The sequence below is a fragment of the Podarcis raffonei genome, chromosome 1 (genome assembly GCF_027172205.1).
Source record: "Podarcis raffonei isolate rPodRaf1 chromosome 1, rPodRaf1.pri, whole genome shotgun sequence".
Taxonomy (NCBI): Eukaryota; Metazoa; Chordata; class Lepidosauria; order Squamata; family Lacertidae; genus Podarcis; species Podarcis raffonei.
Genome location: NC_070602.1, coordinates 65,360,346 through 65,374,378, shown reverse-complemented (window position 1 = coordinate 65,374,378; position 14,033 = coordinate 65,360,346). Strand labels below are relative to the sequence as shown.

Genomic DNA, 14,033 nt, shown 5'->3' with positions numbered 1-14,033 from the left:
TTACATAAAAGCTGTTGGATCTCACCATTCTTTATATACCAAAGATATTCCATAAACTCTATGCTACATTTTCCTTGACTGCTCTGCACAGGTGTTGCAGGCAGATCTTAAGCGGAGAGCCCTGTATCTCAGGTACTGATTGAGGGATACCTATATGGGCTGGAGGAAGCATTGCATACAATTCCAGGTAGAAAAATCACTTAACAGTTCCTAATCCCTCCTGGTCTGAGAAAACACGTGACAATAGAGTAACAGTTCAGTTCTTATTGCTCTTGAGCAGAAATGCTCTTTCTAGACACTTCTGTTTGCTTGACAGACAATGGATGGGAATTTTTGTTTCAAAATTTGCAATTTCTAATTGGCAGCTGGGTGTCAGAGAGAAAATGATATTTTCTTCCTAAGCCTTGCATAGTAGAACTGAGCATTCTGTATACCATCCACACAACGTCCGACTTTCTATGTGCTGGAGTCTTTCTGCTTATCTTACAGTCAAAAGCCCATGAAGGACAGCCGCAATAAAAAAATTAATGGCCAGCATAAAAGTTAATGGTTCTTGTTTATTACAATACTAAGAGACACCAGCACAACTATCTGTCCTTATAAGAATAAGTACTGTATATTGAACTAAGAAAGCAACAAATTCAGATGGGGAACATTAAGAAAATACAGAAAATTGCAAGAGAGGTCACATATTACCTCTTATGCTTGTGTTTTAATACAAAGCCATTAATAATTTATTAATTACATCAAAAAAACGAGGGGGGAGCAATGCAACCCACAGAATCACCTATCTAAAGCTCTTTACAGCAGGGTTTCCTGTTCCTGCTAGCTAGGGGTGATGGGAGTTGTAGTCCAAAAACAGCTGGAGACTCAAATTTTGGAAACCCTGCTCTATAAAAATAGGGTTCAGCATATACTCGACCATTCCTTTTAAGAGAAAGGTATGACTCCATTCATATAACAACAATTACGTCCCTAAAATGTATTTGACTTTTGCTTTTTGCAAACATAGGCAAAAATGGAGAAGTCATTAGTTTGTAACATCAGCATTTGAAAGTTGTTGCACTGTCATCTATTTTCCCAACATCCACAGTACTGTATGTTGCACAGCACACTCCAGGGCTGACCACCATCCCTCTCCTGGTGTCAAGAGATAATAGTAATTCTGAGGTCTGATCAATAGGCAGGAAAAAAGAGAATGTTATCCCAACAAACATATTGCTTCTCAACTCTTTTATCATCATATTACAGCTTAATACATTCATAAATAAAGTACCAATCATCTCAAGGAAATGGCAAATCGCTAAACAGGGGAAAGATGGCAGACATGGGAACATTCTTCATACGCAAAAAAAACCTTATCACTTCATGCTGCCATTCTGCCAATTGACACTACTCCTCACGACTTGCCTTTTTATGGTAGAGGTGGAAATGATGTGAGAAATGAGAAAATATATACCAAATACTCACCTGTTTTTGGGTTCTACAAACGGAGAAGATCCATCCGTATCAGCATCCAAAATATGATCTATTTCATTTTGTGCTTTTTCATACATCTTTTTTCTGTCTGCTAAGCCCTTGTTATTATCAACTTGGGGAAAGTCATAATAGCCTTTTCGCTTGGCTTTCAGGCGTAATTTGTTGCGATAGTGCTCTATATCAGATTTCTGCTTCAAGGCTTTGTTAACCTGACAAACAAAAAATACTTATTATAATCAAATCTATTTGTTCAGATTAACCCTCTGATTAAGGCTTGTTGACTTTTGGCCAATTATTTTATAGCCTATAGATTATGTATGAGTAGGCATTTAAATTTCCTTTTTGGTAGAATTGGCAACTATCCCTAGATGAAACCTCAGGCAGTAGTGTCTAATCCATAGTTTACAATGGTGATAAAAATGGGACACTATCCTCAACTACCTATGCCAGACCTCAGCATCAGGCAAATCTCAAAATAACAAGGAAATCTGACAGTTCTCCTACATTCAACTCCCAGCTCACTTCTGCAAATCATGTTAACAGTCTACTCACATTGGCAGTGAAATGTCATAGCAATGAATGCATGCAAGATCACTGCTCTAAGTGCCTATAATGGAAAATCGTACATTGCAAGTTTTTTCCCAGGTTATGGAAGAACCTCAAACTCATCTGTGTTCATTACCATTACTAACATGAGCAGACCACATGTGTGAGCAGTGATTTACAGCAGGGAGTAGGCAGCTGACTGTGGGGAATTTCAATCTGTTTTATTTATAACAGCATTCACTTTAGCCAATGAAAATGTGAGTTCATGATCTGGATTGGCTCTTATCACAATGTGCAGTAATGTGAAGATGTAACTAGCCCTTTATACTGAGAATAGACAAAATAGTGCTCTGCAGATGATGCTGAACTACAGCTCCCATCATCCCTGATTGTTGACCATGCTAGCTGTGGTTGATGGGGGGTACTATGTTGGCTACCCCTGCCCTATACCTTAGGCTATATCCCTCCAACCACAACTTTGCATCAGAAGTAAGTTTTTAAACAAATAGGTCTTTTATGTAAAGTATGCATTCATTGCACAAACAGGTCCTGCTGTATGGAACGCTGAATAAAATAAGGAAAGGCTGCCCCCTTTCCATTTCATTATGTGCAAATAGTGGGAATTTTCCCCTCTTGCAGGTCTTCAGTGTCAATTGACAAATATCAAATATACATCAGTTTAAATATGAATGTGGAAAGAAATATGGGGAGACCGGGGAGTCCTGGACTGGGTACACTCCCCTGGACGGAGCCAAGTCTGTAACTTAGGAGTGCTCCTGGGTCCCATACTGTCACTCACTGGAGACTCAGGTGGCCTTTATGGGCTAGAAATGCCTTTCTCAACTATGGCTGGTTTGCCAGCTGCAGTCCTTTTGGGGCAGAGATGACATGGTCACGGTACTCTATGCTCTGCCAACTTCCAAGTTGGATTACTGCAATGTGCTTTACATGGGGCTGCCCTTGAAAACAACTGGGAAACTCCTGTATACTGGAGACTCAAGTGGCCAACTCTGACTCATTTGCCAGCTATGGCCTCTTTTAGACTAATGATTTGCTGCTGTAATCTATACTTCCGGGTCATGTGGCCAGCATGACAAAGCCACTTCTGGAGAACCAGAGCAGCGCATGGAAACGCCATTTACCTTCCCGCCGGAGCGGTACCTATTTATCTACTTGCACTTTGGCGTGCTTTCGAACTGCTAGGTTGACAGGAGTAACTTACATTACTTTAAAGTTAAATGTAATTAAATATATATGGTGCTTCGATGGGGTGGGGGATTGTTGAATATTGACTGTTGCTCCTTGTACAAGTAAGTGAAAGCAAGAAAATGTTTTTTGGGTGGAGAACTCACAAAACCACTGTTCTAAAACAGCTGCTCTGGTTGCTACTTCACTTCTGATCCCAATGCAAATTGCTCACCTATGTGTTTGTAGCCCTGAAAAACTTAGGCCACCAAATATGTGATAATCACCTCCATCCCTGCACACATTCTTAAATTCTAAGATCAACAGAGGGGGCCCTCTTCATAGTTTTGCTGTTCTTCTTCTTCCATTTGTCATACATACTGAGTAGTATGACTATGGATAATTTTTGCATAAGGCAATACAAAAAGGATAAAATAACTTTTTGCATGATTTCACCATAATGAAATCACCCCATCTTAGCAGTCCCAAAAGGCAACAGAGGACACTCCCCCCTCTCTTTTTTTCATCCTTCCATTCAGAGATTGCAACCACAACCCGAATGGTCTTTGACTGACATTTTCCCTTTTCTTAGGCAACTCCACATACAACCTGTCAACACCACAAGTCACAAAACATTCCCCACCAGGGGTTAGCTTTCCAACCAGTGTCAATCGGATCTGGTAGCCAAGTGCTCCTCTGAGCACTTGCTTTAAAGACCCGCCAATGCATAAATGATTACACAACTTTATTGGATATAATCTTACCTCTCCGTTAAGGACAGCGGTTTCCTGATTCCTGTCTGAAGATGTGTGTGCGGGAGGCAAAGCTACAGGCTTTATGGCAATCAACTGTACAGATCCAGAAGATGTGTCGAAGGGATCAATGGCAGACTTGGCAATGCTATCAAAGAGCATATCTCCCTCCTCTTCATCACTTATGGGCACTAAAACATATTAGGATTAAGTCAGCATATGGTTTGGGCATTTCAATTCTGAGTTGGTGAGGAGGAAAGTGAAAATGAATTGCATGTAATCCTGGGGTCCCCAACATGTCCCTGTGAGTACCACAAAACCCCAGAAACAGATATCCCTGCTACTCACCAAAGCCCTCTTGACCCTTCTCATTTTTTAAAAAATAAGTTTTGGCCTTTTATGGTTGTTTCATTGGGGTTGTCTAATTTTTTGTCTATTTATTTTGGGATAGGTGTGCATGTTTTGCCTGGGGGTTCTGGGTATCACTGGTTATTGTCAGTGAAATATGTATTTTTGGGTGGGGCCACAATGGTTTTGTGGATTTCGAAATGTGCCTCCATGCTCCAAAAAGGTTGGGGACCCCGGATTGTAATAAACACTTTCTGTATATGAGCCTCCCATATTTAAAATCACTGGCATTAGATTTCAAATCCAATGAATCTTTTGGGGGTTTTGTCATGCAAGGCATTATGATTTAAGCAGATACTTCAGTAAAGGAGGGTTTATTTTAAAACAGGCTGTGCTGCTGAACATACAGGTAAATCATATGAAACAAATGCATTAAACTCCAAACAATTAAGGGAGGTGTTGCATATGGAAGGCTAAACAATATTTTGTGACACTGAGTTGGCATAGCAATGTGTACAGTGTGGGGTATTTACAAACGGTAAATGGGTGAAATTCAATTGCATACGAGCCTTCAGGTGGTCCAATTAAAGTGAATTTGGTGCTCTTGTGCAACAAACCCTCTTTTTAAAAACAAAACGAAACAGACTTTTTGATGTTAGGAAAGTGATGAGTAAATGCACCGGAAAGTGTGCAACAACAATTGCTTGATGCAAAATCATATTATCTCCCTGTAAACAGATCATAACCAATATCATATACCTCCCAGCAAACTTTGTGGACACAATCAGGATGAATGCAAAATAAACTGGTCATCTGAATGCTATCCTAACAGGTACCTGCAACCTGGTTCAATGAGTCTTATGCCTGATTCAGGTATCAAGATGATGGTGAATGAGTACCTCTACTACTACTACTTTCCTTGCATTCTCTCCCTCTCATCTCCTCCTCCGCAAGTGAGAGAAGAGAGAGAGAAAGCTTTCACTTTAAAACAAACCTCTGATTCCAAATATGTACAATCTCAAGGAACTGTGGTTTTCTTCTAACCACAGCTGGTCAAAACTACAGGTTCCAGACACTAAGAAGAGAAGAGGAGGAAAGAGGAACAAGATAGCCACCCATGTATTTTGTTCCCCTACATGCCCACCCACCCAAAAGTAGAGATCCTATCAAACTAGTTTAATTAATTCTGTTATGTAACCGAGTGATATTTGTGCTGTATCCAGTATAATCAAAGAATAAATTACTGTCGGGCTGGCATTTTCAAACCTGTATTTCCGAAGATTTAGTTCCTCTGAAAATTTATTGTTCTTTTAATTACTGTAAGAATTACAGTGCAAGTCAATTTATGCCATCAAGATATGAAGTTGGTCTGTTCCAACAATGCCTGCATTATACGTTCAGAGTGATCTGAAGCTCATGTACACACACAGGAAATATATCTCTATAGCAGCTGTGACAGGAACTTACTTAAATTGTTGAGAAGTATAAAGGTTATCTCAGGCTTCTTCTTATTAATTTCCTTATGGTTTGCAAAATTGTGCATGAAAAGTTCTCCTAGATGCTTTTGGAAAAGAACTGCACATTTTTCTCACAAATATATATAGGAGATTGGGATGAAGTGTGGCACAGGGAGGCATTGCCAAATAGCTTTCTACCAATGGGGAGGGTATTTTTGTTCATTGAAATATGAAACTTAGCCTCTATTTTACTTCAGTTTAACATTATTTCTTTAACAATACACAAATTGCATAATTTATAAAATAAATGACACATTACAAGAACCACAATGAGGCTTTTGGTCTAAGAAGCAGAAAAGCATATCATTATGAGGAGGACTTTCTCAGACTGGGGAAAGGTGATTTTCAGTGCCAGCTACAAACGCATAAAAGAGAAGAGATACTTAAGCAATTCAGGTAGTATGGAGATATTCCCAGCTTCCACGGAAAATTGTATTTCCCCCAGTCTGTGGGTTATTCAAATGTAGAAGATGGGAATTCTCACACTCATCTATTCCGCCAAATACAGGGCTTCTCTTTGTCTCTTACATTCCTAGCTCCAACTACAAATCCTCCCTTCCAAATCACAAAACAGAGCCTGCTCACATGTGTAAAGAACTCAACTTCATAACTTGTTTGACTTACAGCACAAGCCTAACCATGTCTGATCAGAAACAAACCCTATTGAAATCAATGGTGTTTACTTCCAGGTGAGTTTAGATTTCAGCCTTTGTTAGCTTGCAGTCAGTGGGCTCTTGTGTCTTTCTATACAGTAGATTTCTATGAGAGTCAGGGAACCTGGGTTATGTTTGTATCAAATTCCAATTTTTGTCAATCACCAGAGCAATTACAATACCTTCTATCCCCACCTCTCTCATTCATACATACATGCACACACCATAATGACATGGCGAATACATGAGATAAGAAAGTTCTGACACAACAGAATGGATTGTAGAATTTAGATTGGGCGGGGGGGGGTCCATTTTTAAATCCACATACATATCCATTAAAAAGCCCTCCAGCAAAAACTGGACAAAGAAAAACTGGACAAGAAAAGGAAAAGGTTCCAGAAAGCTCTCTATCTGTTCTGCCAATTTTCTATTTGTAGTGAGCTGTTCTTTTTTTCTTTTTCTTTTCTCTATATGGGGAAGGTGTTCAAAACAATATTCTAATATTTTGACTGATCCATTCTACCACCTTGGGAACCTTTGACTTCATTATGCTACACAGAGACCGAGCACATGTGATTGAAGATAAGTTTGACAAATGTTGACATTCCAAAAACCCTGATTTGCCCAATTTTTCACAGTTCATCTGTGATTGCAGAATGTTTAGATTATGTTTTGTACCTATCAAGTTCAATTTTAGCTGTATTTTAAAAAATAAACTTTATTCTTACAACATAATAGATGCACCTTATTCTTTTATGTTTTTATCACCCTTCTCTTTGTCCATGTTTTTTTTAGATTGAAAACCTGTAAGATCTGAAAGTAGTGTACTTAGGTGTAGGTGCTATACAAATAATGAATATTATTGTACCATTATCATCTTCATCACTACCATCACGATCTAGGGTGCTTCACTCTTGGAGAAACTTTGACACAGTGATGCAAAATCCTTTTATTCTGGTTTGGGCAGCTACCTGAGAAAGTTAATGGAACCTAATGGAAGAAAAGAAATCCACTGGATTTCTTATTAGCAGTATTGGTAGCATTTGCATGTGTGGAAGACAGATGTTGGCAACTGGAAAGTTTACCCAAGACAATAACATGGGGTAGGCTCCAAGGAAGAATTTAAGGGTCACAACTCAACCAAATTATGTTAATATATTTATAGAGTCCTTTCTGCTTCATTTTCTGTTTAGAAATTATACAGTCCATTTGACTGGCAAAGTGCCAATTAACACTGAAAACTGCAGGATGGGTGGGTGGGTGTTTTTTGGGGGGATTCCCTTTCAAAAAGGCATGCAATTTCAAGGGCATTGAATCTGTTATATCTTCTTTTATGAAAACTTGCAGCATAATAGCATTTTCTAAATTATTTTCAGACTTTGTTTTACAGCAGAATTCTATATATATGTCTGCTCAGAAGCAAGTTGTATTGAGTCCAATAGATGGTTACAGGATTGCTGTCTTATACTCTTATACCATTTCAGTTGTGGTAATTCATATGACTACTAAACCTGGAGGTCAGCCGTAGTGATCTCTGGCCAAATCCATTTATCAGAGACTGTAGACTAAGGGGATGATCTGATGTTATCACTAGGCCTATTCTTAAACCCATCAGAGCTACTTTGGGGCTACATTCCTGTAAATGGAATCTTAACTGTTGTAACTACCATAGTCTTCAACATACATTTGTTGACAACCACAGAAACTGAAAAGTACCAGAGATCTCAGATGCTGTTATTCATTCACACATTATTTCACTCACTTGAATGACACAGTTCCCATGAGTGCAAAAAAGTATTCACTGCAACATATGAACAGATTATATTGGATAAGGGATAAAGAAGAAAATAACTATGTCGAGGCAGTAGTCCTATAAAAACTAAAACTGCAATCCTAATCCCATTAACCTGAGATCAGGTCCCACTGAATTCAATGGGATTTACTTCTGAGTAGATCTAGTTAGGGCTACAACTACCTTGAGAATTCAGTAAACATGTACAAGACTGGGCTACACTTCTTTGGGTATAAAATGACCAGACATCACCATGACATTAGTAAACACATCCTAATAATGTGTTTTATGTGTTTCCTATCCTGTTCTCTAAAGACTTGATTTGAATCGACCACATACATAATAAGCAAGCCCAGTTCCTTCATTTAGTCAGAATCCTGCTCTTTGATTTTTTTTCAACATTATATGTCATGTTTCAGCACAAACTTCAAGCTAGCCTTAAAATAAAGACTCAACACATATCTTAAGAAGAAAACAACGCCAAAATTAATTATTTAAATGTGAGAAAATCTGAGCCTTAAACTATGATAATACTGTATAAGAAAGCTGGAAAAGGAATTTCTCTCATCCTTGGAACAGAATACTTGTTCGGTAAATGTCACTTAAATTACAAATCTGACTTTATTCTTGTGTTTCATCTCACTGACACATGAGCGATAAAATCAAGATGTGGTTTACAAATGTTGGCAAAGTTAAGCTGTCATATAGATGGCAATGAACTGTAAGCAAACACTGTGGGCAGTTTTATGTTTGGTCTTATCTATCTCTTTCACAGTGACTTCACGAAGTTTGCTCAGAAGAATCTGATTAAGCTCCACAATCATCAACATGTAAATCACCAATAGGCTCTCACAAGTGCATGGAGCCTTGTATGGGGCTGGGGCAAAATACTGGATTGCCCACATTCGCCATAATTTCACAAAAAACTATCTTGACAGCAGAAAGTACAGCAGGTTCAGAATTTTGAAATGTACTTGAATAGACTACTGCAAACTTAATTCTAAAGGCCTTCACTTAAAATTGTGGAGCCTTAATGAGTTTTTTTATTATTCCTATGGAAAAACATGTTCATCTTTATGAGGAGGGCAACAGCTGTTTGTGTATGTTGCGTATTGTAATGAAGGGGGAAAGGGAAACAGCCTTCAGCCAAAGCTATTATTTTACTTTGCTTGTACACGGCTCTACAGTGTCCTTTTATATTCATTTCATCCTCCTACTCATTTCCAAAGCACAGCAACACTAACCATTTACTAGAGGAGGAAGGAGCTAGTTACTATAGAAACTAAAATTTCACTGAAATATTCTGCATATTGCACTGGCACTTTTCTGTTGAGATTAATCATGTTTCTAAAAAAGCACTACCTCTTAGGATTGCAGAGAGTCTCACGCAGCCCACCCCATCCTACCTACAACTGATAGAACAAACAATCTGAGATCAAGGCGTGTTGGTGGAGAAGGCAGCTAAGCTGGAAAGGCTCTCAGGCTAGCCTTGGGAGCTCAGACACCACATGCACAGGTTTCAAGACCAAGTGACACTGTTCATCGAAGTGTTCTTTGCTGTTTCCATGTGTGTAAATGCAGCAGGTGATAAAGAAACCCTTGGAAAATGAATTTGCAAACACACACCCATTAAGGATCATTAAGAGCCCTTGTGGGTCAGGCCAGTGGCCATCTCATCTAGCACCCTGTTCTCACAGGATGTCCTAAAAGGTGCCTATAGGAAGCAAGGCCTGAGCTGCACTCTCCCCACTCCCAGCAACTCATAGATAAAGGGATACTGCTTCCAGCAGTGGTGGGAGAACTTAACCTTATCTTCCATGAACTCACCTAAGCCTCCCCAGCAGAAGCAAATTCCGTATTTTAATTATGTGCTCTGTTTGAAGAAGTGCTTCTTTTTATTTGTCCTGAAACTCCCAACATTCAGCTTCAATGGGTGATCCCAAGTTCTAGCATCCATGATAAATGGATAAAAACATTTCTCTACACCATGCATAGTCTTGTACACTTCTATCACATTCTCACTTAACTTGCCTTTTCCCTAAATTGAAAAGTCCCAAATGTTGCAACCTTTCCACACTGGGAAGTTGCTCCATCCCTTGATCAGTTTTGTTTCCAACACTTCAGTATCCTTTGATGTGAACTGTACACAGTATTCCAAGTGTAGTATAGATCTGCATTCTGATATTGGCAGTTTTATTTTTAGTCCCTTTGCTAATGATCCCGGATATAGGATTCACCTTTTCCACAGCAGCCACACAGTCTTCATCAGGTCACAATCTTCTTTGAGCGACCCTACAACCCTAAGGTCTTGTTCCTTGTTAGTGACTGTCAGCTAAGAACGCATCAGTGTATATGGGAATCTAAGATATTTTGCCCCAATGTACATCACTTTACACTTGTTTACAATGATCTCATTATTTTAGTACTCATTTATCAAGTTTGGAGATACCAATAGCAATCTTCTGGGGACTTTATTTTCTACATCCCTCTCTTGGGAGAACTGTCCATTTCTTCCTACTCTCTGGTTCCTGTTCTTTAGGCAGTTACTGATCCATAAGGGTACCTGCCCTCTCATTCCATGACTACAAATCTTACTTAGGAACCTTTGGTGACATACTTTATTGAAAGCTTTTTTAATGTCTATAGACACAATTATTGTCTGCCAATGACTCAATGCAAGATACTGCATAACTCAAATTAAAACCACAGGTACTTTTCACCATAAAATCCTTTGCTGCTAATTGATACCATTTTCTTTCTCAAAACAAAAGGTATATGAGAAAACCTGCATGAATGATACCTCCACATGAGCAGGCACCAACAGAGTGCCCAACTCACATGTCCTATCATCTGACTGGTGAAAGGTTGGGGGAGGGGAGAGAGAGAAAGAGACGGAGATGCATCATTCCTCCATCACGCAAAAAAAGTCCAGAAACAGAAACTTTGCCAACTCTATATTCATTGGCCAGTATTAAACTTAAGCTACTGCAGCACATCCACGAAAAGGAACACAATTTTGATTATTATGAAGAGGCACATTCAGAATCTGGCTGTAGCAAACATTGCTCTGTCTTTATTAGCAGGAAAGTGAGCAGGAAAACACAGTGACCCGTGAAGACGTGATCTATAAAAGACAGTGATTTTAAATTAATCTTCTATTAAAAATCCTGACAAGCAATTCTAACTATGAATAGAAAGTCATCTCTCCCAAAATGTTAAGGGTGGTGTTCAACTAAATTGCCCAGTAGCCCAAGGACCTCAGCCTATGGAATGGAACTTCCTATCCCTCCCCTTCCCTAATCTTCTCTGGATGGTTGGGGAGGGGGGAACCTAGAGCAGATCTGGAGGGGGCATGGGAAGAAGAAGTCTCGTTGCACAGGCCAAAGGCCTTGTGCCAATGAAACAGCTTTATTAGCTACATCGCTTGGCCTTTCAGTGAAGTTTTTCTTGAATGTACATTTCAACTGTTTCCTATTTGTGTGCTTATCTGCACCTGAATGAGGGACGCTTTTAAGCAGAGCTGCACTAAAGTTTATACTTTAAAAGTAACCAAAAGTTATCACTTTCCTCTGTTAACTAAATGCCAGAAGAACAGATTCTAAAATTGGTCTGTTACTATGACAACTGATGAACCAATCTTAACTTTGAGTCTGTATCAACCAAAGTGAATAACAAAGAGATTCTGATTTTGAGATCCTGCATTTTCTGAAATACATTAAAAACTGAAAAAATACATTAAAGGCTTAGCAAGATAGCTAAAGTGTGCTCCAGCTTATACTTTGCTTCTTGGGTCTTGCAGCTTGCTAATAAAGCTGTGTACATACCATACAAGTAAAACACATTTGAATCCCATACACCCCCAAAGAATCCTGGGAATTGTAATTTGTTAATGGTGTTGGGAATCGTAGCTCTGAAAAGTATAAACTAGTTCTCAGATTTCTTTGGAAAAACAAATGTCATTTAAATGTATGGTGCATATGCAGCCTTATATTTGCAAGAACAACCTTATATCTGCAAGAACAGAACAAAAACATGGTGGTAGCATTTGGTCATGCAGGAGCAAGGCCTACCTAGGGGCTGGTGAAATCGCAGACCAAGCAGGGGGACAAAAATCACCCCAGAAATCTGTCTCCAGTTATCTATGTAAGGTCATGAGTTCAGACAAAAGCTGGGAGCTGAGCAGTAGGAGAAATGGCAAGGCGGTACGAAGGTAGACCACTGTAGACTCTGGTGTGCATGGCGTATGTGTGTGGCAATGCGGTGATGCAGGAGAAACTTTCCATCCTTCTTGCACCACGACACAAAGGCTTGCAATTTTTTGCCCTTCCTCCTCGCCTCACCCTCACTCTAGATGCATCGGGTACTTGGGTCATGTAAAATGTAGTAATTTCCAATGTGACTATTGCAGTAAAGTTATTTTGGGGGGCAGGGGGGTTGGAACAGGACACTGGTACAGCTCCTTGCCAATGGCGCAAGGGACGCTAGGTACGCCTCTGTGCAAGAGCTCTTTTAGAACTTTCGTGCATAAGTATGAATAAGAATAATGAATTTCAATGGCAGAAGCTCCACACAAGCCACTCTTACCATTGAAGTGAATGAAGAAGCCTGTACATATGTCACCAGTGTCACAGAGGTCTGAAGCTGGCCATACACTAGTGTAAGAAGGCAGCTAGATTGAGACCTTCAGAGGCCCTAAGCCGGGCATAGGCAAAGTCGACCCTCCAGATGTTAGCTAAGGATGCTGGGAGTTGTAGTCCCAAAACATCGGAGGGCTGAGTTTGCCTATGCCTGCCCTAAGCACTGAAAAGATTGCGATCCCGCCTTGCCCATATGCAATTCTTTCTTTCTTATTACCATCACAGTTCAGCCACTAAGTCACAGTCAAACAAGTATAGTTGCAATTTTCAGAACAGCGGAGGACTGTTAGGAATTGACAGCAGTGAAAGGCTAATGATATTGGGGGGGGGGTTGCAGCACATTCACAGTCACCTAGAAAGGGTTGCTGAACGCTAGTAGGGCTGGTGGGGAGATTTAATCAAACGGTTCCTCGTAATGCACGCTGAAGCAAAGTATTTTGCCACTTGGATAGTAATTTCATTAATGGAGTCTGACAAAAGGAGGGAGGTGTAAAAATTATCAGGTCTGCCTGGAAATTTAGCTAATATAGGTGAAATCTATAAAAGAGCGAATCCTCTAAAAATATGAGGAGTACAGTAGTACACACTGAACTGTTTCAATACCCAATTGACAAAAACAGACATGTTGATTATAAGAGATGGACCAAAGTAAAGACTCAGCAATATTCAGGAATTTCTAATGTATAGTCAGCTGGAACTATGTTTCTGCTACAGTTTCCAACTGTAGACCATGGCCTGAGTTTTGTCCTTGTGGAGGGGCTACGTTTTAGATTTGTTGTTTAACTGTGTATTTAACTCTCAGAGGCCCCAAGTTTGATAGAGCTGAAGGGGTGATTCAACATCAGTAACAAAAAGAGAACAGAAAAATGGGGGAAGAGTGTGCCGTGGGGTGCAAGGAAGTCTAACCAAGTTCTGATTTTTCGCATGGTGACTATTTTAAAATATCAAATAATTATTTAACAAATTTTGTGTGTGTGCGCACGTCCCTGCTTTGCTGGTGCCCTAAACATGAGCTTAGTCTGCCTACTGAGTAATTCTCCACTGGCAAGAAGCTGCTGAGGCTAGAACTGGGAGCTTTCAGTTCTATGTTCTATATGGTAAATATCAGAATTGCACCTTCATAG

At 39.6% G+C, this 14,033-nt stretch overlaps 1 protein-coding gene across 4 annotated transcripts in view; it reads right to left on the bottom strand.

The window, feature by feature from the left end:
- The window catches only part of KIAA1549L (KIAA1549 like), a 146,177-nt gene that overhangs the window by 26,842 nt on the left and 105,302 nt on the right, over positions 1 to 14,033 (bottom strand). For all 4 annotated transcript variants that reach the window (XM_053390505.1, XM_053390515.1, XM_053390525.1 and 1 more), the window contains 2 exons: positions 3,975 to 4,153; positions 1,471 to 1,688 (listed from right to left, as the gene is read on the bottom strand). In XM_053390505.1, the coding sequence (XP_053246480.1) occupies positions 1,471 to 1,688; positions 3,975 to 4,153 (397 nt within the window). The remainder of the gene's footprint in view (positions 1 to 1,470; positions 1,689 to 3,974; positions 4,154 to 14,033) is intronic.